Source organism: Gambusia affinis, linkage group LG11 (genome assembly GCF_019740435.1).
Source record: "Gambusia affinis linkage group LG11, SWU_Gaff_1.0, whole genome shotgun sequence".
In the NCBI taxonomy this organism is placed as follows: Eukaryota; Metazoa; Chordata; class Actinopteri; order Cyprinodontiformes; family Poeciliidae; genus Gambusia; species Gambusia affinis.
Genome location: NC_057878.1, coordinates 10355554 through 10383527, shown reverse-complemented (window position 1 = coordinate 10383527; position 27974 = coordinate 10355554). Strand labels below are relative to the sequence as shown.

Below are 27974 nucleotides of genomic sequence, written 5' to 3'. Positions count from 1 at the left end.
ATAGAACTGTTTTGCTGCTTCATAAACTCAGCACTTTCCTGTGAACATTAGAAACTGTGATATATATATATATATATATATATATATATATATATATATATATATATATATATATATATATATATATATATATGTTTTTCCTTGTCATATAAACTGGTATAAAATGCAGCCTTGCACAGCTTCCTGGTTAACACTCTGGGTGTTAAACTATATACAAAACAACAACAGGGATCAGTGTAGTGGGTTTAGTCAGGCACTTTCATCCCAGATATCTAAAATTCTTTGTCCCAAAAATTGGATAAGGAGATCTAAAATTAAACTTTGTTGTCTTGGTTTTAGAATTGTGCTTCATATAAACTGAACAGATATTTTTACCTATTTGTGCCTGCTACTTAGTGTCACAGTTGGAGCAACAAGCAAACTTCTCAGGGTTTTCAAGACTTCTGGTCAGCTGTAGTACCTGTATTAAACTGCTGCCAGTAAAACAAAAGAAAAAAAGAAAACAGTATTTGCACAAGTGACAAACCAGGTTTGGAAAATAACATTTAGCTAAATTAATAAATGTTCTCAACCAATGTGACACGTTTACTCCAATAGCATGCTTTGCAAATATAAATAAAGTTATGGCACAAAAGACAAGGAGGTAATTCTGCAGAAATAACACTGCTTGTGGGTTAGTTTTGGAGGAATTTCCAAACTGAAACTTTATTTTATCAGGAACTAATTTGTCTGCATGAAGTAATGCAGTCTTTCATCGGTGGAGAAAACATCTGCCATGTTTCCCCTCATCTCAAACAAAACCCAATCAGCAGAGCAGTCATTGCTTGTCACAAGTGAAACTCTTCATTGTTCTGCTTGTGTACAGTCTATGATTCATCTGTAACAATAGACTCTGGCATGATGGAGGTTGGAATACAAACACTCCGTTCAGGGACTTCCCTGGGAAACACACCTCCTTTAACATCATTTCTTGTCTCGTGTGATAACATGTGAAACACGGCATGGAAGGGTGGAGATTTGAAGCCTCCGATGAAACACATATGCAAGCGGACGTGTGTGTCCTTCAGACCTCGCTCAGGGAGACATTTTTGGCAGACAATAATTAAGAAAACAATAACACGTCGTATACACACAAACGTGAGCGGCTGTTAAAGGGGATGCATATTAACACCTGGATGCAGGGCTGTCATGAGACTGCAAGGCACCTAGTGATGTTTGGTGCAAAAAGTACTTATTTTTAAGTAATGCAATGCATGTGATGTTAATGTGATTATCATTACCTTTTACTTACTGAATGGACGATGAAAAGTAGGCTTCACAGTGTTGCACAGAAAGAAGGTGTTGGGTCTAAATCTCATCAGTGTCTTTCCAGTGTGACGTTTGTATGAATTTCTCCGTGCAAATACTGTTCTTGTTTGGGTCCTCCAGCTTCGTCCGATGTCAGTCCTTTCTGGAAGAATGACTAGCCAGTGTTCAAAGAATGCCATGAGAGTTTCGTTCAACTCTTATGGAACTTGCTTTACCACGAGCCAAAACAGAAAACAGCAAATAGAAGTTGCTCTGTTCAGATGAATAATAATAAAAAAAAGGTCTTGATTTTCGTCTTATGAAATTAATCTTTGTCTGATGAAAAACTAACAAAAACCTTTAAAACATCATTTGGTGAAACATGAAGGTGTTAACATCATGCTGAGGTAATCCTCTCAGGCTAAATACATCCACACACAACAATTTCTAGATTTTCATCCATAGACGTTTTGAAAACCATCTACAGTTTTCTTCCATATCAAGATCATGTTGGCCTTTCAGAATGAAGTTTGAGTTTGTAGTGTGACAAAATGAGAAAAAACGTATTCAGGGGTGAAAACTTTTGCCAGGCTCTGTGGACATTGTTGGAAGCAGGTTGTGAGAAGTTGCTCAGTTTATAGAAACGGAGCTGGCAAACTCGTACTGGGACAACTTTGTCAGGATTATGCTTTATTAATGCACAAATGTGACATGGCTATTGATGTACTGAGCAACACGTAGAATGATAAACCAGCTTTCTCAACTTCCAATTGTCATACTCAGGAATTAACAAACTGTAACCATAGATGGCACATGATGTGTGACAAGGAATGAAATTAAAAAGAGAAGAGGGAGAAAATAGGAGCTAGGAGTGTGAGGGCAGTGGGTGTGTCTTGTTTTGCACGTTCCCTCCCTCCATCACAGAGTTATAGATGTAGCAGAAGCAGCCTGCAGCATCCACACCTCCTGGTCCTGAGAGCACCACTCGTACTGAGAGCATCCAAAGAAGTCCGGCTGCTCAGAAAAGCCACCTGGATTCCTGTGGCTGAAGCGTAAACTTCTCACAGCGTCTGTCTTTTGGAGTCAACCCCTGATCTCATTCACATCACCGCAGGCCGCTTCCACCAGAGACTGATAAAGATGCCGCAGCAGCACTCACACTGCTTTCTGCTCCTTTTCCTCACGGCTTTCCTCATCGGGATGGCTCTGTCTCTTCCATCAACTTCTCACAGGCGCAGGGGTGAGTGAGAGCCGCACTGGTTTCATCATGTGACTCATCTGCATCGGGGGACACACGTGATGTGATTAAGTTGATGTATTTATCTTGGCTCTCCTGAACTTCTTGAGCAATAAATGTCCATCTGCTGCCTCAGATGAATGCATAAGAAATCTGCTTTTCTCATAAGCGGGTTGGCAACATATCTGTACCACTTAAGAGGATTTGATTCAGTTTTTTGATTCTCTTAAATGTTGCCAAACTCAATTTCCGAAGGAGAAACTTTGTTCAAAGTATGTAATTAAACCACTTTGATGAAAGTCTTATTACAGGATATTTGGGACAGTTGAAACTAATTTATCCACTTTTTTATGTATTGAAATCAGAGTGAAATAGTTTCCATATTAGTGGTGAATTGACATGTGAAACGAACTAGTTTGATTGCTTTTATTGGAACAAATATTCCCCGTGTTTGTGTTTTAGGTTTGTTTTGTTTCGTAATCATTTTGAAAACTGTAATCTTTATTGTGGGCGGATATTTCCTACAATGAGAAAAACCTGACAGGAAGAAACAAATAGTTTTAACAAAGTAAAACTAACCACAATGGAGGCATTTTTAACATACACATTTGAAGTTGATCAAAGTGTGCATGGACTTCTACTAAATTTCCAAGGATTACAAATGAAAGGCATCATGGCTGCTTTTTCAAAATGAGAAAGACAACAGAACATGCAATACACATAAAGTTTGCTGATCTTCATAAAATCAAGACATTTTTATAAAAATGTACCTGCTTGACTGAACTCCCGGACTCACAGCGCCAATTAAAAAGCTTAGAACAACCAAATGATTTCGAGCAGTTGAATGAGTAAGATTAAATTTTATGCCAACAAATACTGCAGTCGGGTCTGGCAAGTAACAAAGGATAAAAATGGCTACTGCTTCACATGGTGGATGGTCTGTAGTGCTGCAGGTTTGTTTCTTTGCTAAAGGTTATGCAATGCTACACAGAGTGGTTTGAAACTTTGAAATATCATGAGATTTTTAAACAGAAATCTTGTGTCCTCTTCTAGAAAACAGGTTAACGACCCTAAATGTAAAAATAGTCAGATCAAAACAGAAGATCACCAGACACACACCCTGTCTCACTGCCATCAGTCCCAGAGCTAAATGTTGGAGAGTCGAGGCGAGTGGAAGAGAGGAGAGCATAAAACAGGATGAGGAGTCTGGATGATTTAGCAAGATTGTGCAAAGAGGAATAATCAAACATCCTCCTCTCTGTGCACTCCCACCTCGACAAACATTACAGAGGACGGCTGAGTGCTAGCTGTCCTGTTGGGAAGAAAGAACCATAGAAGATATGGGTCCTAATAATTCACACTTGTAAATAAATGTGCCCAAACTACTGGCTGATCTCAGAGGTCTTAGTATTTTTGGAAGACAACAACATAGCTGTGGGTAAATATGATTAAACTTTCAGTCTGTGTTTGACAACTAAAGGGTTTCTCAGCTTTTATAGTCTATTTTTTTGTACTCTATTTTACACGCTAGTAATTTAAGTAAGTTAAAAGGGTTGTTTGTTTTTTTGTGCAGTAGTTGGAAAAGGAACCCAAGCATGAAACATAAGAACATCAAAAGTGCCTTACAGCGTATTAAACCCTCTCACCCTGATTAGGATTCTTGCTACATTCTTGGAAAAGAGATGAAGTTTCCACAAATGTTTTCCATATTGTCTCATTGTCCTCTTACTGTAGTTTTTCAGTTCTCACATGTGAATTCTTGCGATAATGATTTCCATTTCCAACACTGTTCTCTGCAGCCCTTTAAAGGCATTATTGGCAGTAAGAGTTGTTCTAGCTGAGGTGGTCCAAAGCAGTCAGAACAGCTGACTAAGGTTTGCTGGTGTTATTTTTTATGGCTGCTGCACTCAAGAAGCTTTTTTGTGTTGCTGCTCTCTGACCAGAGTCAAATGTCTTTGCTTTTGACAGTAAGAAAAGAACATTATTGTTAAAGTATTCTGAATTTTGGGTTGAACTTGCAGCAAGGCGGTCCTGGGTTTGAATGTCAGCCTGCTGTCTTTCTACATGGAGATTGAAAGTCCTCTCTGTGCATGCATCGGTTCTCTCTGGGTACTCCGGCTTCCTCCCACAGTCCAAAAACATGTTAGGTTGACTGGCTTCTCTAGCTTTTCCCTCTAATCTACATTTACATGCCAGTTCCAGTACTCAGAATAATAAATACATTTTTTAAAATAGTAAAACAAAGTTTGAAGGAGAAACATAGACTTTAAATCTCACTTTCCCGCAACACAAACCCTTCAAAACCAGCACTTAGCTGCAGCTGGATGCAAAAGGTTTGTCTGAAAGTTGTGGGTTCAGTTCCAGATTCCTGCTGCCACATGTCGATGTGCCATTGAGCTAAGTATTTGTCAGTGCATATCAGTGTACAAATGTATTTGTGAGTGCAAATGGGTGAATACATGATGCACTGAGTGGCCACCTGGAGAAGCACTATAAATCTGGTCCCTTTATATGTTAGGACAGAGCAAAGTAACAATATCTACTGTTCACAATTAAACTTGTTTACGAAACAGTCTCTGCGGACATTGAACATTATTGGTGAAAATGTCTTTGTTCTTCAGTAATCTTAGAAATTGTATTAAAATATGAGTAGGATAAATCAAAAGCAATATTTCTCAAGTAGAATTAAAAAGAACAGAGCTATGAAACTGCTCCGTGCCGTAATTATTTTTCAAAAAGTTACTCAAGAAAATGCAAACAGTTACTACACACCTCCGACTATCACTATTGCAAGCTTCACTGTGATTTCCAGGGCTTGATTTAATTAGTTTAAACACATATCTGTATCTTAATGAGTTTCTTCACCTGGAAAAAATGAAATGGAAACCTCAACATTCTTGCACCTTGAACTTTTTTACATTTTGTCAAGACGCGACAAAACATCAGTCTAGTTTATCAAAATTGTGGATAATTGTGCAGGTGGGAATTTGTGTCCGTGCCCCTTTACTTTAAGACCCCGAAGTCAAATCAAATTGGCACCACCTACTTAGTAACAGCAGTGCACTTTTTAAGTAATTTAGTCCAAGCATAAATAGATCTGCTATAACACTGCACATCACTTTAAACACACCATGCCTCCAGTGAAACATGGTGGTGGCTGCATCATGCTGTGGGGTGTTTTTCATAGTGGACTCTCCCTGTCCATTATGATTGAGCTGTTACATAAGGAAATATGGCTAAATTGTATCTAAATTTCCTTAAGCTTGCCCTCCACGTCTATGTAAATGAAATCTCAACAAAATATATTTAAGGTTGTGGTTTTATGCGGAAAGAATGCCAAAAAAATGTTCGGCAGGTTTTTGCAGAGTATGACTGACACAGTTTAGCTCAAAATACAGTCCACAAACTATAGAGTCATGCCAGACAAAGCAGAATCTCTTGTCATCACTAGACTAATAAAGTGGTGAGTCTGGCATGAGAGACGAAAGCCTGAGATTCATTATTTGGAAAGTTGAGGCGAGATCGGGTTAAAGGTACGATGCGGATGACACATGTAGGGCAGCAGAGATGAAGTGAAGAAGGCGAAGGATAAAGCAGCCATATGAGAAAAAGAAGAAACAGCTGCTGCTCATAGCTGAGTCTGACACTGAGGTGGTGATGTAGTGTGAGAGAGGAGAGACCCACATGGGAGCAGCATGACTGTTTGCGGTAAAATATGAAAATCACAGGCACAACTTTCTGCAGCCAGGCAGGATTTAAGGTGATGCCCCGGATTCAGGCCCAGATATGTGACTATTGACGGATGTGGCCAGAGAGACGTGTGCCGAGTTACAGGAGATATTCTTAGTACTGAATTTTCCTGGTCTCCAGTTATTCCCATTAGAGCTTATGTAGGTCAGGTCCCGTGTCGTTAAATCACCAGCTAAATTATTTCAAAACCTCCTCCGTCTGACTGACGTGAGGTTCTGAGGGATCTTTCCTCTTCATTTCCTTAACTGGAAGGAACTGCTACACCAAACAACACAGTCAAACATCTGTCTTTATCTTCACAGTGAAGCGATCCAAGTTTTCCTTCACCTCCTCACTTCCAACACAGAGACCCGAGACGCTGCAGTGCTGAGGCGCATCTCTCCCTGACTAAACCCTGCAGTTAAATAAAGGCTGGGTGCAAATTTGTATCTACAAAATGTATCAGCTTTTTCAGATTTTTTTCCACATGTCAACCGCAAACATTAGCATATTAAATTGGATTTTTTTTGTAAAGTAGAAAAAATGCTGCCGCCATCATGATTCAGCATAAAGATAGTTTTTTTGTTTTTTTTTTCAGAGTGCAAAGTGTTTTTTTCATCACAAATGACATTTAGCATTTTCATTATTTAGCACAGCTGAGTCAACACAACCCTTTTCTGCAGTTCACAGCTGTAGGTTTTGTTGAATGTGCCAACGACACATCAGACTAAAACTTTTAGGGTTTCATCCCCTGACCATAACCAATAAAGGTCCAGTTTGTAGCTTAGGCTCTATTTATTGGTAAGCCTAGAAATATATTAGGCTCAGTCAGATTGGGTAGATAACATCCTTTAATGTTAACTTTCAAATCTTGCCATAGACTCATGTTTGGACTTTGACTGGGCCATTGAAACACATGAATTTTCTTTGCCAGATCTAACCTTGCTAGAAAATGAACCTCAGCTCCATTTTCCTTAATTTATCACCTCCGATCAGGTCTGATGAATTTCCTTATCTAATCTCAAAATAAGCATTTCTACATCATGACCCTGCCAACACCATTTATTATGGTGAGATAATTGTTAGTGAACTAATGTTCTCCAGTAAACCTCTGAGATTTTCAATACATCATTTTTCCTGCTACCTCTCAGTCACGCCCCATTTTGTGTAGCTCTATTCTTTGAAATATGAGCAAAATTAGAAAAATAGGCACACGTGGTAATCCTCCTTCAACAATTGCTACAACAGCTGCAGATTGAGCGACACAACACATTTTAAGTGATCTTGATAATTACTTGCATTTGTTCTTATTTCTATGTATGTTTGTTGCATTTTTAACTTGACACGATTGTTTTATTCCCTGTTCAATTGGATTTTGTGTCAGTTTGTGGAAAGATCGACTTTCTAAAGAAAACAGTTCAGCTTTTGTCCAACCAGTGAAAACCAAAGAAACGTCAATCAGTTTCATGGCAACAAACCGGTTACATGAGGTTACATCTCTTATACCCATCGGCAAATCTTTGAATTCTCTTCTTAATTTTTAACACACACTATAATCTTGTTGTCCATCCATCCATCCATTCACCCTTGTCCCTAATGGGGTCGGGAGGGTTGCTGGTGCCTATCCCCAGCTAACGTTCCGGGCGAGAGGCGGGTTCACTCTGGACAGGTTGATAATCTTGTTGTTTCTTTGTTTATTGTTATTTACAACACAACGGTCATCTTCATATTTTATTTCTTTCCAGGACTCGGCATTCATTTAAAAAAAATTATTAAATGTAGTTTTGAAGGCGTGCTGTGGTGGCGTAGGGGATAGCGTGACCCACATTTGGAGGCCTTTAGTCCTCGACGTGGCCGTCGCGGGTTCGATTCCCGGACCCGACCGACATTTGCCGCATGTCTTCCCCCCTCTATTTCCCCCTTTCCTGTCAGCCTATTGTCATATAAGGGACACTAGAGCCCACAAAAAGACCCCATGGAGGGAAAAAAAAAAAGTAGTTTTGAAGCCCCCATATGACAAAATAGACCCTAAATGCTATGTTGTTCCAAAAGACGAAGCGTTCGACAGGTTGTCTTTGGACAGATCCAGTGTGTGTTTCTTCTGGATGTCAGAATTAGTTTAGAATTAGCTGGCAGTCATTTCTCAGTGTGTCAAATGTTTTGAGTCTCTCAACCTAAGAGACAGTCCCTTTTGGGTTTCAATGGGAAAAAAAAAAAAAAAAAAAAGAAAAGATGGGTGGGGGATCGAAATTGATGCAGTGTCGATAGGAAACAAACCATGATGGTACTTTTCAAATTCAGGGCTTCCCCCTCTCTCGCTGTCAGTGCCTGAGCTGGCGCCCTGCAGCGTCTGGCACCGCCGCTAACCCAAAGTTCCACTATTTCATTCAGAGCTGCAGCCTGAGCCAAGGACACGAGCTGAGGAGAGCACAGTGCAGGTCCTCACCCAGGCAAACACCCCATTGTTTAAAGAGTGGACGTTTTAAGCAGGCACTTGGGATTTCCACCGCAAAATAATAATAAAACAAGATCAAAATAAATAGAAACAGAAGTGATGGAAATACAATCAACACAATACCTTTAAATATAAAACTCACCATTTCACATCCAAGCCTTCCTGCGTGGTCATTGTTTTCCATGTGCTGCAGCCAGCTCTGGGTTATAACTCTCACCCCTTGTCAAATCCAGTTTGTCTCAGTGCTTGGGCTTTCAGCAGCACATCTGGTATGAAATGACAGTTTTTCTATCGCATTCTATGGCAAAGGAGGCTTACTTTTTCTCATTTTGTGCCAGTAACGATGGGGGATTCAGGTCAATTTAATGTCCATACTGATTGAAGGTGCACAGTAAAAAAAAAAATACAATAAAAATAGTTTGCTAAGTTGTTGTTGTTGTTAGAAATAACAGTCTGCTACTTGATATTTCTGAATCAGAGTTTGTATATTAACAAACATGAACCTGTACATGATGTTTTCAGTAAGGGCTCATTTCACGCTCAGTCAAAACTTTATCAGCTGGAAACATTCAACCTATTAGTGTTCCTGTGTCTCCAGAATGTTACCAAAAGCAACGTTTTGTCCCTTGGAGGACGGTAGAGACATTATTGTCCTGCTGCAGTGGGAGTTGGGAGAGGCTGTTCTAGTATAGATTATCAATTGGGAGTTCCCAGACTTCATGTTCAAAGGTTCAAATCTGATTTGTAGATGGGATTGAAGGAAAAAAATAACAACATCCAATTATGAGCAAATCTTTCTGTCTTGATTCAAAACTTTCCTGCAAATAGCCACTAGCTTGCATTCTCTGCTTGATAATCTAGCTCATAATTGTTTTGGCATTGGTCCCTGGTCTCTCCTGAGCCACTGGGCCCAAGCTGACTGGCCATTCAGTCAAGATTTGTCTTCCAGACTTTGGGAATCTCCGATGCGCTGTGTAGTGTCTCCTGACTCTGCTTCTTCTGGCACATCTCACCTTCACGTGATAGGAAAACATGTGTGGAACATCAGACAGATTCAGTGGCTTCGCCTGGTTTTGTTGCTTCCTCTTGCAGTCCAAAAACATTCATGTTAAAGTAATTGTTCTCCCTAAATTCATGTGTTCATGGTTATCTGTCATGTTTACTGTATGTCTCTGTTGTTGTACATCATTACATAAGTTTACAGATTTCTTCTGTTATTTTACTTATTTGCCACACGCAAAATCAATCTAATTTCAATAACGGACAAAGATTATCCAAGTGAACATAAAAAGCAGTGGAAAATTGCTGATTCGATTTAGCCAACAGGGCACTTTGTGAAAATGTAATACGCCCCCCTGTCATTATTTTTCAACGTTTATTCTCACTAGTCAAACCCAGTCTTGATTTCTGCCAGACATTTAATACCAAGAAATTACTTATAAAGAACTTGTCTGGCAAGTGTGAGGGGGAAGCTCATACATACCAAAGAGGTCTGTCTCATTTTTCCCAAATAACATCTTGGTGATCCCTGAGATATTTGCGAAAATGTTTTATGTACTGATGAGGAACCATAAATAGAACTTTTTGAAAGGTGTGTATCCTGTTTCATCTGGACTAAAGCTATTATTTTTCAAAGATAACATCATACAGAGGCAGATTCTGCTTTCCTGGACAGCTGTTTTTAACTTATGTAACCATCCATTCTGCTCCCTAAGGTACTTATTTTTTAATTGTCTTGACAAAGTGAACAAAAAGTAAAACTGTAAGACTTTTAGGTTTCCGTCCAGCTTCAATCCATTCTCTAGTTCTTGTCATCATCTGACATCTGTTAGCATATTCTTCTTATTTGTACTTTTTTTCTGAATAAGTAATTTTCAGCAGAAATGTGGTGTAATTCTGTTTCTGTCACCTCATGATATTTTCATCCAGCTGTACATGAGAGTATTGCTTCCACTCTCACCTCATATTTTAATAGCAAGTATTTATTTGACTTTATTTCACCTTAAAGAAGATTTCATCACACCTGTTTTACTCCCAAACTCATCATCTGTATGTCTCGGGTTGTGAGGGTGAAATCGGGATGATTTGATTTTGAAGTGAATATTCTTCTTCATCTCTACACTCAGTATGAATGATTGTCTTACCCTCTGAGGAATCTGACAAAATGAGCTCTTATTTCTCATATACTTGCAGCTGCTTTGACTGCATGCACTCTAATACTGCATAGGAACTTGATAAAATGCAGAACTTAAGTTTTAAGAATATAGCTTTAAAACAGTTTCCTTCTCCTACATTATCACAGTTATAGTTTATTGTTCTTGATATTTATGTGCTCAGATTAGTTGTGTGTTTTGTGATTTTGGAAAGTACCCTGCCAGTTTGTGGAACAATATACGCCATTAAAGTTAGCTTGTGATACAGTTTCTTGAAAGTTAATGGAAAATTCCAGAAAAGGTCCAGGGAAGTGATGAAAAGTGCCTGGTAAGTTCTTACAAATACATATTACTGAAAAGCAATTGGCAAGTTCTGAAAGTTATTTGTGACTTCAGGGAAGTACCTGGTAAGAAAAAATTGGGAGGGTACTTGACAAATTCTGTAAAGTTTTTGACTCAGTCAGAGAAAGTATCTGTTAACCTCTGAAAAGTATCTGGTAAATTTCTGAAATCTGTAAATTCAAGAAATGCACAGGGAGTGTCCTTCTGCCATGATACGTTGTTTTTATTGCTCATTCAATAGTTTTCAGTATATAAAAAAAGTTTGTTTTAAATTGTTTATTGCTGATCTGATCAATGGTTCCCCTCCTGCTGTCAACAGTGAGACGTCAGAATATGAAAGTCCGCATCAGCGCCTCAGGAGACACCATCGTGATGAAGTTCCTGCATCCTAACACCGACACCAAGCTTGAGGGCTACATCCTGGGATACGGCAGCAGCATGTTCTCCAAACAGTTCATCCAGCTGCCTGAGAACGGACAGCCGTACGAGACTGAGTTTGGTAAGATTGGAGGGGTGTTTGTCCACAATCAAGTAATCTGCCTGGATTGATTGAGTCTAAGCTAAAAGAGTGAATTATATCTGCGGAGCCTAAGAGCACATTCACACCCAACCTCACATTTCCCTTGTGGTTAGATGCCGAACCAAAGTACCTTGTAGCTGTCCAGCCAATCCCAGCCAATGAGGTGAAAAAGCAGTGCAAAGGTTTGTTTTTAAAAAAAGAAACTACACAGCAAGATTTATTTCCCAGCTATATCTGAGTGATTCAAGTATAAAAGTAAAATCCTACTTTGTTTTTTCAGGTAAAGTGGAACTGCAAAAGCCTCTACATTTGGTCATCGGGTCTGTGACGCCCACCTCTGTCCTTCTCTCCTGGGGGATGCTGCTGAAAACACCCTTTGAAGGGAATGTCATGAATGACTGCTTAGAAGATGGGTGAGTGTAGATAAAGTTTATTTTCTAAAACGCACCATGACACGCAGACGCCCGTTCATAAACAGACGCAGCACACAACACATAAATCCAACCTGGATGCTTTTGTCATGATTAACAAAATTGGTCTTTTATTTAATTTTTTTTTTTATATAAACATAATGTGTCAGTCACAAATAAAAAAATGATTTCTACAAAACAGTGACAAATAAATAAAAATATTTAACATAAAATAAGTGGCTGCTCATGTATTCACCTCCTTTTTCTTTTGTAAAATTTTGTCAAGGAGTGAATACTTTTTATGAGCACAGTAAACGGTTTGAGATGGACACTGTGTGGCTTTTAGAAAACCGGGCAGATAACTCTTAAATTGCTTTCCTCATGTGAGACTTGTCCATTTTTCCCAGGAAGAGGGAAAATAAACATCTGCATATCTTTTACATCTTGACTTTCTCTTGGAATACGTTACCTGAACTTTATAAGTAATTCGGATTTGTTTGAGTGAAAACAATCCATGGTAAGTGTGATGCAGATGTCCTGGCCAGTTACAGTAAGAGACTCCCTGAAGCCTCTTGGGTTACCTAGCATTGGATCCAGTGCAGCTGGGTGTTTGAGAGAGGAGTCCTCCCACACGACATGCAGCATGTGTAAAATATTTAGTCTATAATTGGAAAAAGAAAACTGTACTTGTGTCATTGTTCTAGTAATATTTTCACATTCAACAGAGAAAAGAATTAAAGAAAAGTCTCTGCTGCACAGTCAAAGAGTAGCATGTCATTGCTAAGCAGCACAGAAAAGAATCTGTTCAAAAATGTTAGCTTTTGTTTGTTCTTCAGCAATTCAAACTTCTTATTCCATACATTTACGGGTTCTGCTCTGTTCTTTACTCAGACACTATACGGTTCGTTACCGTGAGAAGAACAGGAAGTGGAACTACCAGACCTGCCCGACGAGTGACACGGTCATTGACAATCTGAAGCCCCATGCCGTCTACGAGTTTGGAGTCCAGCCTAATTCTAAAGATGGCGCCGGAGCCTGGAGCAAACCCGTGCTTCACAACATCAGCACTGCAGGCCTCCAGGGTCTGTAGGATTTCTTTGTGTTGTTGAAATACTTCAAAGTTAATCAGTGTTCAATAATCATTCAATTCTTTTTTTTCAGTCCAGAAATAAAGACTCACCTGTGAGTCTTATAGGCATATAGAGGATCCTGAATTTAATGGATGAATCAATGTTGTGTTGACTAGTTTTACATTTACCTTAGGTATTTAGTTAGTCTGTTACAATAACCATTGTTGATCCTTGTGATTTGTTTGCATTTCTTAAAGTTAATGACTCTAGTGTTTGACTATGTAGGATGGTGTCTTCTAGCAACATGCAGATTAGCAGTAAAAAATGACATAATGTGGACTGAGTGACTGTCATCTGGGAAGCACAAAGCACTGCTCTGACTCATTACTTTGAGTTTTTGTAAAGTAGCATGAGAACTGTTCTGATTCAAATCTTTTTGTCAAAGTTAGCATTTTTATCTCTACTTGTCAGTCTCACATCCCAAAATGTATAAAGTGCTTCAAGTGTCGTGAGTTCACCAGGAGCACGTATAAGAAAAAAATATCAGGATCATCGTGATCACCAAACATAAACAAGCATGACCAAAAAGCTGTCTTTGGATTGACGGACAGATGGATGGATGGGTTGATGTAATGACTGACTGAGTCAGGGACTCCGCTACAAATAGTTTTTTTTAAATATCTTAAGATGGGACACTGGTCCCATAACATAGAGAGGATCCCAACATTTCTATCTGTCACAGTTTTAAAATTTTTTTTTTTTAGGTTCTTCTTTTTTTTTTTTTATTAGCTGGTGGGTTGATGAGGAGATCGCAAAAATACTTGGTGTAGCCTTGGTAGTTATAGGTGCAAATGGGTTACGTGCAAACTCATTTTATAAGTTCAAATATTACTGAAAAGGCCATTTATTTCAGGAACTTTTTCAATAAGTGAAACACATTATATAGATTAATTACACACAGGTGGTTGTTTGAAAGCCTTTAATTCTGTTAATTATGATGATTTTTCACTTACAGGCAATGAAAATATGACATTTAAATTAGAATATTACATCAGCATCAGACCAGTGAAGAACATATTTAATACAGACATGTGGGATTAATTAAAAGTATGTTTAATACCTTGCCTACTAAAGGTTATTTTCAAAAAGTGCTTTTAATCTGACAAATGGATATTCAAATGCACTGGAGATGACTGCTAATTATTAGATTAAACAAAGTAATTTTGCTTCATGAAGTTGCAGCGTTATTACTGAATTGACTTCTTTTCTTTTTTGTGATTTTAGATAAGGTCATCAGAAGAATCGTAAAGTATCCCATCAGCCCTGTGGTATGTAATGAAAATGTTTTATACTCCCCCAAAAAAGAAATATTTTAGTATTTTATTTTTAATATAGCCTTTACTGGTCCAGTGTGTGGCTATTCTGAACTGAATCCAAATGTAGAAAAAAAAAAAAAAAGGAAACAAATGGAGTTTGAAATCAGGTTCACCTTTTCTTCTGCAAATATTAAACAAATAAATGACATTTAAAAACTGGGGTGTGTATGTTGAGCAGATGTTCTCGCTGTGGAGTCCGTGTTATAAACTTTAGTGAGCCCATGCTATTCTTGGGCTTGTTGGCTTGTTGATTTTCCATGGAACTGCTAAATGGAAATGACATCAGTGCAGCCAGGACTAGCCAAGCCACAGAGCATGGTCTGTATCTCACTCTGCAGTACAAAGAGAGGAAATCAGTAGATAGGTCTAAGAGGAAATTTAAAAGGAGAGACCACATATTGGGACCAAGCTCAGTGAGAAACCTTTGAACACCCTGCTTCTCTCCAGGGACTCAGAGTCTTGATAAGCTATGCACTGCAGACAAACAGACAGTTGACCATAAATACTCACACACTGGAGTCCTTAAAAACAAATAGCCTCTTCTATCTGTTCTTTTTTTTTTTTTTTTTTCAGAAAACCTTCACTCCTGCTCCTCCGTCCTTCCAGTTTCCTCTTCAGCACGGTAAGCCAAGAGAAAAGTGGTGTTCTTACACTCTAAAGCACTGAATGTTTAATCCATTGACGGTGTATCTTCTTTTATACATTTCTGTTCCGGGCCTTCTCCACTTCCCTTCGTTTTTAGGCTGAGCTCTAATATGTGATTTGTTGTGCTGCAGAACAGATCATTTCCTCCTGAATTACTTTTTCATGTGTGGTCTTTGCAGCAGATGGCTGCTGGATATTCCAAAGCCTCATTAGGATGTTGACACATCTCTGTGGATTTTGGATGCTTTTAAGGTTTAGTGTCTCATCAGGCAATCTCAAACCAATTAAATGACTCAAGTTCAATGACTTGGGAGAGCCGGACCATCTGTTGCAAGTTGCAGAATAACGTTGGCGAGTGATCATTTATCTGTAAAATATAAATATACAATTAAAGAATAAACTCAACTCTTTTGACATGGCTTGTTTGCTTCAGTTAATCAGTCACGTTTAACATTGTTTTAGAGCAGCCTTAATTAGCACTTCTTCATCTAGAAACGTTTTAAGACAGAGTGGGCTTGAGCTGCTCTGAGGTTCTCATTGCAACATTTTGTTATAGTAAAATAAAATAAAAGTCTGGCATGATGTAATTGCTTTCCTTTGAAAATGGAAAAGCAGCATTTATTCCTTCTGCTGCAAGAAATGACATAACATATTGAAGGATTACTTATGAGAAAACTATATGGATGTTTTGATTTTGATGCACAGGTTTATGCACAAATGCACAATGAACACCCACTACACTGAGCAGTAGTCTTCAAGTGCTTATTGCAGAAAATATGACGATGATGTACAGTACAGACCAAAAGTTTGGATACACCTTCATATTTAATACAGACATGTGGGCTTGAATTCAATTAGAGTCCAAACTTATGGTCTGTACTGTACAAAATAGTGTATATCTTTTTCTAATTTTTGAACATTTTCATCTTGACTAATTGCTTTCATAAAAGTTATAATGGCTCTCCTTTAGTTTCTGCAAAAAGGCGTTGTTTTTTTGTTTTTTTGCAAGTGTAAACCCATCTGATCTGGTCTTTCTTGACTGTTAACGAGTCAGCTGACTGGCAGTGTGCAGCACTGGGGAGGAGAAGAGTCCTGTGCTGCTTTTTTCTTCAAAAAGCTAGAGAAAAGTCTCCATGCGGCAAGAGAAAAGGACTTTTTAGCATCTCATCAAAAGGATTTTAAATCTGAGAAATGCTATGACGATAAAACATTGGGGTTTTTGAAATCCTAACTTTTTAAAACCTTCACATACCTTGAGGCTGACAACCAGGCCTTTCTTCATGGACATAACTGATTGTTGGCACTTGTATATGTGTTTGCATGGAAAGGTACAAACATTTGGGCCAAAATTTGTAAAATTTGGCACAATTGAAGCAAAAGGTGAGGCATATCATCCAGATACCTGCATACCAGCTACACTGTAGCTGGATAAAGGTTGCTGATTTTGTTTGAGGACCTAAAACATCCTACTTCAAACCTAAGCAGCTGATCGCCAGTGTCTTGATAGGAAAAGCTGAACATGATTTAGTGACTTAAAATATTTTCCAGGTACTTTAGCATATGATGATTCAAGCAGAAGTTTGAGGTCACCAAGCCTGGCAGCATTTTGGTTGCAGTGTTTGAATTTTGTAGCATTAAACATTTTTGAAAATATATTTGTCAGAATGTGCGTTACTATTCTATAGTTTATGCAAAGTAACTATGATGCAGTATTTTGCTGTTTTGGACTAGTTGAATGTCGCATGGCTCCTTAACATACTACATTATTTTCTCCTCCTGATTCTGTGCTGTTTCTTTTGTCCCTGTCAGCCTCTAAAAACAGGAGCCGGACCAGAGTGTTCACCTCCAGAATCAAAACCCCACAAACAACTCCCGGTAAAGACTTTTCTGGACCAATTCAGTGGTCAGGAACAACCTTGAACATTTGAACCGACAATTTTACTTGAATTCTGCATATTTTCTTGCAGGAAATCCTAACTCATTGTTTGCTCTTTGTGCAGGGCATAATAAGTATGTTTTTTACACAGGTCTACTAATGTTCACTGTATTTCTCAGTTCCTACAACAGCTGCTAAACAGAAAATTCCTGGACCAAAACTACCTGTGATCAACAAGCAGCCTATCGGTAAAAAGCTCCTGTTGTTTTTTAAAAAAAAGTATTTAATTCTCACTGTTGTTATGGGCAGTCACAAGAATGATGACAGGCAAGATATTGGAGGCTTGTAGATGCTTTTGTTTTTGAAACAGTTGCTTGAACAAGTACAACTTTCTCTGAATGGCTAAAGAACGTCAACTGTCCTGTGGATCCGATCTGATTCTAGTGTGACTGTGTGACAAAACAAAAAGTACAGTATGAGCAAACTTTTGGTGTTGCTCTCAAAGTTTTACTTTTTATGCTGATTTATATAACTTAAATAAATAAAAGCCACAATCTAAGCCTGCAAACCAGGTTTTTAACAAAAACTGACAAAGAATGGCAGCTGCTTTCCTTCTGCATTTCCTGTATTCTTTTTGTTCTATCCTAACTCATATTTTAATGTTTCCTGTCCATTTTTTAGGATCTACAGTTTAATGTGTGCAAGTGATTTGTTTTCCTTTAGTAATTTGCAAGCAGTGGCTGTTTAATTTATGCACAGTCAAAAAAAAAACATTTGCCGCTGTACTTCCAGTGGAATAATCCTCCATTTCTTCTGCCTCTGACCAAACAAACAGATGTTTTTCTTATCTCATCAAAGGGATATTTTTGGACATCAGAGACTGATTTTTGAATAGCCACTATTACTTGGTGAAATAAGCATGCACTAAAAGCAACAACAATTGTGCAGATTTTGCCCTGGGCTGAGACAATTGATAACTGTGGGCACATGGTGAAAAAGTAAAATAAAACTTGAACATTTATTCAGCTGAGCTATTCTTCATCTATAAACCAACCAAAGTGGGTCTCTATGTCATTGTTTTTAAAAGTTTCTCAATATTTATTCTGCCTAAATAGGCCGCAAACAATTTTTAAAACAAAACTTTGGAAAAGTCAGAAAAATTTCTTTTTACAGTCTTTCTTTAAGATCTACTTTGTGTTTCTCTATACCCTCCATTCTTTCTATAAGGCCTACATCTCACCACATGGAGGAACCAAGAAGTGATCAGTTAGAAATTATTACTACCTCATATGTCACAGCATTTCAGGGGCATAGCTAATGGATTTCAATGGCGATCACTCATCAGCAACCAGGCCTCTTACTGAATATATGTGTAATAGCATGGCTCTTAAACTTCAGATACCTTCAAATGGTTTGTGTACTCTTGAAACCGGACCAGTCAAGTTTTTGTGTTTCTGTCCTCTGTGTGACATGTCAGGCCAAAAGGTTGACACTCGAGCTTAATTAATTGCAACTACCTTTATTGTTATTTTTTATTTTTCTTACTAGGCCGTCTCTGCCAGTGATCTTGTCTTACATGTTTCAGCATTTTAGCTTCATGGCTACATTTTCTCTCTCAGTTACACACAAACCAGGAAGAGAAGAACTATCCAGACCTGTCTTTACTCCTTTCCCAGAGGTTCCTATGGCTCCAAAGGGCCACCCTGAAGGATTAGGTGAAGTAGCCATAGCATCTGTGCCAGGATACCATGAAGACTATCCAAAAGAAATCCCCCATCTTGAACTTAAAACACAGACTGAACCAAATTCAAAGCACCTGCAGCACCCACCCCAGCCAACAAACGAACTTCTCCAGATTACACTGAAACCACTTGATGAAAGTATATCACAGCCACACACAACATCCCCAAGTGACTTCCAAACCAAACTAGAACCTCAAGTTACAATTCAGCCGGTGCAACAGACTGACTTAATTTCACAATCTAATAAAGAACAAAATTTCCAATCAGTTCCTTGGACAACACCAACGATTCACTCTGAACCAAAGCTACAACCATCACTCAAGTCCAAACCACAGGATGAGTTGCTAATCCAACTGCAACCAAAGACCCAGACCAAACTGCAAGCGCGTCTTCAAACAACCACTCTTCCCCTCCCGGTGACGCATCAGCACCTGCTAACGCAGTCAGCACCTCTGTACGTACAGTATGAAGAACCGGCACCAACAGAGGTCCGTCCTGAACGTCCACTTCACACAGATACTAATTTGTTTAAAAATCCACAAACCCCATCACCACATTCACCAACAACACCTCAAACACAACTTCAGTTAATCCAACCAACACAGAAACCAGAGACAATACTTCACCAATCCAAGTCCACCCCACAACTTCAGCCCAAGAATCTGGGAAAAAAACATCAAAAACCTACAAAAACGCCCAGAATTAAGAACCAACGTGGTGTGGCAAACCTTCAATCACACCCTCAGACAGAGTTTCCAAAAAAGGATCCATTTCGACCCAAAGGTCTACCTAAGGAGCACCAGCCAGGATTTCAGACTCAGCCTCAGACCAGGACCAAGACTGATCTTTCCAAGGGTTCGTCAAGGAAGACAATTCATAGGGGTAAAGACCCATTGACAGCACTCCTCTATTAAACACAAATACTTTGTTAAAAAAATAACACATCAAAGGGGGCATGCCAATCTGTATTTGTTTTTGGTTTCTGATTACTATTAATAATTAGAATTGTATTAACATCTCCAACTCATATGGAGAAGACGAGATGAGATTTAAACTATTCTAGATTAATACTTTTTTAACAACTCGAAGATGTAGCTTTTAGGTTAGGAAGAGCTGCTGCAAACCAAGTCAGCAGCTAACTATTAGCTAGTCAGAGCATTCTTGATGTGCTAACAAATTCTTTGTAGATCATTCATCACTCTGTGTACCAAGTGTCAAAAAATGCTGCAACATTTGCTAAATGCAGCAACATAAACACGTGCTGTTAGCCAGCCTGACAAGCAGTCTTTGCAGGGTGTTTGCAATAGCATATCAGATAACTTCTTTTCTGGAGGACATACAGACAAGAGCAGTAACCAGACACTCCTACTTGTGAGGTTTTAGAACATCTTCAACAGTGCTTAGGCTAGATCCATCAGACCAGAATCTGAGTCTGTAGAACTGGGCTTCTACTTTCCAAAAATATTTTCTTAGTCAATTTACATAAATTTGCAAAGGAAAACTCTAAGCCAGGGGTTTTTAAATTTGGGCTCTGAATAGCTTGGACCAGGGATACATCTAAACATTGAAGACCGCAGGTTCGGTGTTTCCCTAACCTGGTCCTCAAGGAACACTGACCTGCATGTTTTAGATGTTTTCCCTGCTTCAACACACATCATTCAAATGACTGCAGTTCAGCGAAAGCCTGTTAAGCAGCCGTCAATTGAAATAATTTGTGCTGAAGCAGGGAAATCCCTGAAGCAGGCAGGGCATTGTGCTTTGAGGACTGGGGATTAAAAACATTGGTCTAGACTGTCAGTTTTTGTACATTAGTTAGCCTAGGTAGATTTTGAAATCAGGTTTATTGCACTTGAAGATTGAAGATTTAATACAGAATTGAAGATTTTTTAAATTAAAAGCTGGTGGATATTAGTATTTGTCAATAAAAAAAAGAAAACTTATTTCGCCGGTAACAACAGCTTTGTTTTCCTTCATGTAGTCTACAGACACATTTCTTGCCAAACGGTAAACCGGTCACATGCTTCATTGACAACAGCAAGTAGTTGCCCATACCAAACATTTCATGTACCATAATTACTCCTATTTCAGACTGTATTTACTGGTTGGCGTCTAGTATGGATCCAGTCCATGTAAAAGTTGAAAATGTCTCCTAAAAACCACCTATTCTTCTTTTGAGATGTGTTTAACTATATTACTTTATTACTGTGATGTGTGTTCCCATGTTTAGGCTTGCTCTTTGTCTTCTAAATCTTCTCATTATAAACACCCAGTTTGGTCACTATGTCACTAGAACAAGCCAAATCAAGTATCCACATCTCGTTACACACTATGAAACTAACCGTTTGTTTAGGGCATGCCCCCTTTAGAATGTGTTGCGATACATAACAATGTCATCCAAGATAAATTAGTACGTTTTCTTTCATACAGCTCCTAGTCATCCAGAAGAGGGCAAACCTCTATCGAGACCCGGCCTGGCCACAGAGAAGGCTGGTAGTTACAATCTTGGTAAAGTGCCATGCCAAGTTCATGTCTCATCACCATTTCAGCTTTTTGTGTCACGTCATGGAGCACTGTTTCCCTGCCTCCATCTCCATCCTGCCAGCCCACACACCCCACCCCATTATTGTGAATGTTTTCATGTTTGTGTCCATTTGCAGCTAGGTTGTTTCACACTTGACCTCTCTTAACCGCACCAGTCTGGCAAGCTTTGGATCTTATTTTATTTTTTTGCCTTCCTGTCATTTCCTCCACTGTCCACGGGGCCATAACTGATTTTCACTTTAGCGATTTGAATATTTGTTGAAGTTTTCATGCTTTAAGGTAGATCCCCTGTAATTTTCTCTCTGATCCTCTAGGTTCTGGCTCCACCGGATCATCCACTGCTGAAGTTCCCCATTCTCCCATTAGCTCATCGGTTCCCACAGGAAGGAGAAACGCCACGGTGACTCGCAACCGTGCTCCTTCTCATTCCAGTAATCCTGGTGTCAGATCATTGTCTCCATCCAAGACAGCCACCTCCTCTCACACTTCCAACAAACCTGGCGGTAATGCTTGTTCCCCTTTTCCCCCCAAGCAGCTTCTTCATCTACAGCTGAGCATACAGAGGAAAAACAATCTCTTTTCTATTTATTTAGCCACACAAACTGCTTTGAACAACTCTCTTCTTGTCTCAATCTCTTCTGCTTCACCTTTTCTCAAAAATACAAATGCTCTCTACACTCAACATGTGATTGCTATGCCTTTCTGAGCTTCTCTAGAACTGTCAAAGAGCTTGTGGTCATTAACATGATTTATGGTTTCTTTTTGTTCAAGTTGGAAGTCTGGCCACCACAACTGGCCTGGCCGCACCACATCTTACAGTCACTATGCCAAGTCCAACACTGTGCAGACATTACAGTTGCCACAGCTCTTACACCCATCTATTCTTGTGCTCTTTCTCTTTGCAAGTTGTGGGCAATTGAGCAAAGAATGTAAAATTACAAAAACTTCAAGCTTTGACACTTTGGCTTTTCCATTTGTACATCCAGTAAAAAGAGACTGAAAGCACAAATCTATCAAGTTTTTTTCAATTTGCCTTTTAACACCAGTAGAACACAAAGTATTTTCTCCTTTTTTTTTTGATTTTCTTTTTATGTGTTTTGTCATAACCAATATTTCTCTCCCTTCAACAGCCAATGGGGCACATCATAGGGGCAATGCTCTTCCTAAACCTGTCGCATGGTCAAGAGAAAAACCTGGTAAAGATACACCTTAAAAATTACCAAAAGAGACAACTATATTTTGTCAGAGGGCAACGCTGATCTGTGCTTTTGCACCAGCTGTCTCGTGCTTTGCTCTTTCTGTGTTTGAATCACCATCTATGTTTGTGTAATTGCTGCAATTTAGACTTGACTGGGACTGAAGCCATTTATAATTTTGACCGGAACCCACTATTTACATACAAAATGTGAAAAGACTCAAACTTTCTTTTGTTATTATGTCAGAGTACGCTTTTTCGTTTTAGTTTAATAACAATTGTGTAAGATTTCTTTTCACCTATTTGAAATTCAGAAGTTTACATACATTGATTACTATATCTCTAAACAGTTTGTGAAAGAACAGGCCGGGCTCTCTGTAAGCTTCTTATAGGTTAATTCACAACATCTGAGTTAAGTGGAGGGACATCTGGAGTAACTATTTTAATACAACACTACAAATGCACTGCTGTCTTGTGCCACAGAAAAACAAATAACAAAAAGAAATTAACCAAGATATTAGGAAAAGAATTGTGGACCTCCACAAGTCTGCCGACAATGTCCAGATGCCCAAAGATTAATCAAGTATAATCAAGTATATACAGTATGCAATCATACGAGAGTATGCTGGGGAATCAAGCAGATTGGTTCTGTGTCTGTGTTTTAGTCCTAATATAAAGATAAATAATGTTGTGAAATTGCTTAAGCTGGTAATAAAGTGTTATTATCTAACAGTGGAATGAGTTCCTCACCAGCATGTAGGTAGCAAGAAGCCATTGCAGTTGAAAAGGCTCTCAGAAACAAATATCTTAATATTTGCAGAGATGTCCTGTGCTTCGTACTTTAATTCCCATATTTGATCATAGTGATCCTTATTACATTTAGAGGAAAAAGAAAGAAGCCTTTTACCTTAAATTAAATCTTGGACACAAATCACTCACCCTAAGCCTAAAAGCAGAACTGGTTTTGGAGTGGCCGTCACAGATACCTGAACTTAATCCCCTAATTTGTGAGCACATCTGAGAGGGATGTGTGGGATTCAAACCTGACTCAGCAGCACCGTTCTGTCGGGGGGAATTGGACAAAACTGAATAAATATTTTGAGAAACTCAGAAGCTTAGAAAAAGAAGAAAAAACTTCAACATTCAACCCAAGTTACACTGAAATGTATGTAAAATTCTGACTGTGAAGAAAATTTAAACACATTTGCTAAAGAAAATCTACTTAGCAAATGAAAATTATCTAATTTCTAACTAGCCTGAAAGAGAAAATGAATGCTTGCTTTTAACTCTGCTGTGGCCATTTTAGTGTCTCGTCCACCTTTTATGATTATCCTGAAAATATTTGAAGATGTTTTAAAAAATAACCCTTTATTTGGTCAATCACATAGTTTCCATTCTGCCAGACAGGCTCTGATAATCAGTCTTACTGAATTTAGCACGTCAATACAAATTGTGTTAATGGTTACGCCTTACCATGAACACAATTTGGATCTGCAGAGAGAGATTGTGCTTCAGTCCTGGATCGACTCACAGCTGGTGTGTGTTATTGCTGGAAACTTGGACAGTTTCAGAGGTCTTCAAGGAGTCGAAAGGCTCACTGGAAGCAGTTCTACAGAAAGAAAGGGTTTTTTTTTTTCTTCTTTTTTTTCTTGCAAGTCCTGCACATGCAAGTGACTGTTTACGCACTAAAAGTCTGGGCATCCAAACTTCTCTAATACTGAAAGCAAACGTGTTCATCTTTTCAACTGAAGAGTTAAGGATTTCTAATCCTCACTAAGACTTGCTTTTAAAAACTCATGCTTTGGGAAGTTAGTAGCTTGCTTTAGATTCTTTAGGTTTGGCTTTGGTTTATTTATTTCAGTTTTGTTTGTTTTGTTTTTTTTTTACATTTTTGAGTCCTTTTGGATCTACTGTGCCTCAGTACTCTGTTCATTTTCAGTCCTGGCAGCATCCTGTTGGGGAAATTCATTTTGGTGTTGAAGCTATTATCATTTAATCCAGAACTTAATTTTTTCTGATAGTTGCTACACAATGATACTTAATCTGTCCAAATAAAATAACATGTTAATATTTTTTTTATGGCAAAGACAATTGATAATATGTACAACTACCCCAAAAATATTATTGTCCATATGAAACAATTTTAAAGGGGACATCACTTGAAATTTATTCAAAACTCTCTCCTTATTTTTGTGTATTGGTGTGTTTCACAGCCAGAAGAATACACCAAAAATCTCTGTGTTTGGACCGAATATGTATTTTAGAGCATAAATTGAGTAGATCTTCTGAGAGAAACCAGTGCTCCCATCATCATTATTGCTGTTTTCACTCTGAACCTAAAGTCTTTGATGCTTCACATGTCCAGTCCACTCATTCTGAGGTACTGCAAACCAAATACCATTTGCTGCAGAGACTATATACCAGTTGCTGCCACGTACTATGGAGCTGTGTCACATTTTCTGCACCACCGAGGCTACATTTTATCAGATTGATCATGACATCACACACCGAGAGGCTTTTGACCAGGCTGGTTTTGTTTATTTCTGGGCTGGAATTTAAATCGCTGCATGACTATACGACTGGACTTCATATGCAAGCAGATGGTTGCCATCAGCTGAGAGCTGGCAGCTGTTGCTCAGTTTTCATCGACGTTATCAAACCTTTTGTCCTGGCAGTCGGCTGCAGAGAAGATAAAACAGATCCAAGAAAAATATGCAGAGGCCTCACTACATATTTTTGTATCACATTCGTGTGACATTTAGTGAATCTCTAAGATATGAAATGATAAAGTATGAAAAGGGAGCATGCTCTCGAAGCAAATGTAAACTCTGCTCTCTTTGACTAATTTAGAACATGTAACATGTCAAGCACCCTTGTGGCTTTATGCCTCTTATGGGGTTCTGCACTTATTTGGTATAATTTTGCTCTTTTAAAAAAGCAAAACAACGACTCACTGCCTTTAATGAGGCCAACATTTTTATTGTACGTTTTTTGTGAAACTGGGGCTATTCTTAATTTCTTGTTTATTCTTCTGAGTCATGTTGAAAATGTGTTTACATTCTGTTTTATGGTTTTATAGCTTAAGGTAATTTTAATGAGTCAAAGGTTACAGAGGTGCTTTGTCATTATTTCATGCAAAGTAGCTTTTAACATATGTTGTGCCTGGTTGCTTCCTGTGTGTGTTATGCACTTGTTTTTTCAGCTCAGAGTATTTCTGAAGACTTCTGCCTGTCTACATGCCCTCCTCTTTCCCTTCCTTCATCATTATTACACTCTTTAGACTTTAACAACACTTCTTTTCAGATTCTCTGTATTGACCATCTGTTACTCTGCTTCCTTTGTGAGTTTAGCCTCAAACAAGTTCTTGTTTCCCACAATTTCCTGCAGTTCAGAGACCCCCTGTTCCTGGCAACAAGAGACCAAATCTGGTGGGGAAAACAAGTGATCATGGTGAGGACTTTTTAAAAAAAAAAAAAAGTTTTTTTCATTTAGTTTTGTTCAAGCTCAAACCCCAATGCATCGGGTTCCGAAAGGGTTCCCTTACTGACTCTGTCCACAGTTCCTGTGATTTAACAACATGCAAAAATGACAAAGAGTTCTTAACAATTCACTCAGTTGTGTTTGATAATGTGTTGGACTTATGTTGCAGTAATATAAAAATTCCCTGCCTACTGGAAGGAAAGTTGCAGACGTGTAAGGGGTAGTTGCATAAGCACCATGGCTTTAAAGAGTGTCTTTTAAAATCATGTATATTACTTGAATGTTTCCACATTTTTTACTTTTCAGCTACTGACTTTGAAGTTAGTAGCTGAATTTGGTGTATCAGGATTTCACCAACATACAGTATCCTATAGCTGTAAAGTGGAAGTTATTTATTTATTTTTTACCACTAAAAAATGTAAAAGTTTACGTTTGCCAACCTGAAGCCGTAGTTTGTAGAACTTTTTCTTGCAATGAAAACAGTTACAGGTTTGCACATCTAGAGACTCAAATGGTTGCACTTTACATACCTTCTTGGCTTAACATCTAGAGATCAATAAGAATAGATTAGGAGTGTCTGACAACACTAATTGCTGGTCATTCTCTGTAGGGTAGGGTCATTCAAACCCTACCCTAACCCAGACTTTGATTGAGCCGTTTAAACATGCTTTGATCTAAACCATTCCCTTGTAGCTCAGGCTATATGATTAGGGACACTGTCCTGCAGAAAGGTCAACAACTGCCTCTAACAAGTTTTATTTAAATTTGCCCTGTATTTTCCTCCATTTATCTTCCCTTCAACTGTGATCAACTTCTTTTCCCCAGGTAAAAGAAAGAAAATCATCTTCACAGCATGATGTTGTCACCTCCATAACACAGACACTGAAAGTCTTTAATTTACATTGAAGTCAACTTCAGTATGCTGTGAGAAATACATGTCTGGTTCCTCTTCGGTCTTTGAGATGTTGACCTTTAAGGAATGCTGAGCAAACATTGGGATCAGATTATTAACAGGCTGCTGGTAAGGGGTCAGAACATCACGACCTTTAAGGTGTGCAACCAGAGCGATGTAGTGTGTGTTGTTGAAAAGTGCCATACTTGAGCAGGTTTGAAAATGTATTAGTGTCAGCAGAAAAGAGAAAGAAGTTACTGTAAAACAAAACCCTGGAAGAGAACTGTATTTAAAACAAGAGGTGGGTAGAATAGTCCAAATTTGAACTCAAGTAAGAGTAGCATTACTTCCCCATATTTTTATTCTAGTAAAGGTAAAAAGTAGTCATGCAAGACGTCATTTCAGTAAAAAAAAAAAAAAAAAAGAAATTGTAAAAAGGCTACTTAGATACTAAGTGATCAAAACACCAATCATTTAATATTTAAAAGTTACATCATCAGTATTGGTATTTTAAAGATCAAAATGAAGCACATTCATATAAATAATCAACCTCAGATAGTAATGCTAGTTATTCCCACTGACATTCACTCTTTAATTGACCCAAAGTTCAGATTTTTACCAGAGTCTAAACCACAGTATCTCTCCACAAGCTGCACAGTTTGAAGCTACCCTCTCTTGAAGTAGTTTTCAAATTACTACTAAGTGTTAGCTGATGGAAACAAGGCATTTATCTTCACATCCCAGTTCCTGTTGGCCATTTTGCTATGCCTATGGGCAACAAAGCAAGTGCAACTGGGTTTGCATTAATTGATCTACGCATGCTTTGTTTCAGAAGGAAATTTCAACCAGGTATCTTCCTCAAGGCATCCAAGGGGCCATGACTCAACTCTTTATCTTTTCATCCCAGGAATGGGCCACTGATTGGCTCACTGAGGACGGCCAGAGCAGATGGATCACAACTGTGCTTGGCTGCGAGTCACATGACGTGGGAGAAAAACTGATCTGTTTTCCTCTTCCTGGACTT

The 27974-nt window shown here is 38.5% G+C and overlaps 1 protein-coding gene across 7 annotated transcripts in view; it reads left to right on the top strand.

Annotated features, from left to right (window-relative positions):
* The first annotated feature begins 2233 nt into the window (after nucleotides 1–2233).
* LOC122839263 (target of Nesh-SH3) overlaps nucleotides 2234–27974 on the top strand; it is a 30903-nt gene continuing 5162 nt past the window's right edge. The window contains exons 1-14 of one of the 7 annotated variants that reach the window (XM_044130664.1): nucleotides 2234–2527; nucleotides 11523–11702; nucleotides 11837–11905; nucleotides 12004–12136; nucleotides 13025–13215; nucleotides 14488–14531; nucleotides 15153–15201; nucleotides 17034–17099; nucleotides 17280–17348; nucleotides 18777–19724; nucleotides 21270–21347; nucleotides 21698–21886; nucleotides 22514–22579; nucleotides 25966–26028. In XM_044130664.1, coding sequence (XP_043986599.1) covers nucleotides 2428–2527; nucleotides 11523–11702; nucleotides 11837–11905; nucleotides 12004–12136; nucleotides 13025–13215; nucleotides 14488–14531; nucleotides 15153–15201; nucleotides 17034–17099; nucleotides 17280–17348; nucleotides 18777–19724; nucleotides 21270–21347; nucleotides 21698–21886; nucleotides 22514–22579; nucleotides 25966–26028 — 2245 coding nt within the window. In that variant the 5' untranslated portion in view covers nucleotides 2234–2427. Of the gene's footprint in view, nucleotides 2528–11522; nucleotides 11703–11836; nucleotides 11906–12003; nucleotides 12137–13024; nucleotides 13216–14487; nucleotides 14532–15152; nucleotides 15202–17033; nucleotides 17100–17279; nucleotides 17349–18719; nucleotides 19725–21269; nucleotides 21348–21697; nucleotides 21887–22513; nucleotides 22580–25965; nucleotides 26029–27974 lie in introns of all 7 variants that reach the window. The other 6 variants (XM_044130663.1, XM_044130662.1, XM_044130666.1 and 3 more) reach the window with 6 other exon arrangements.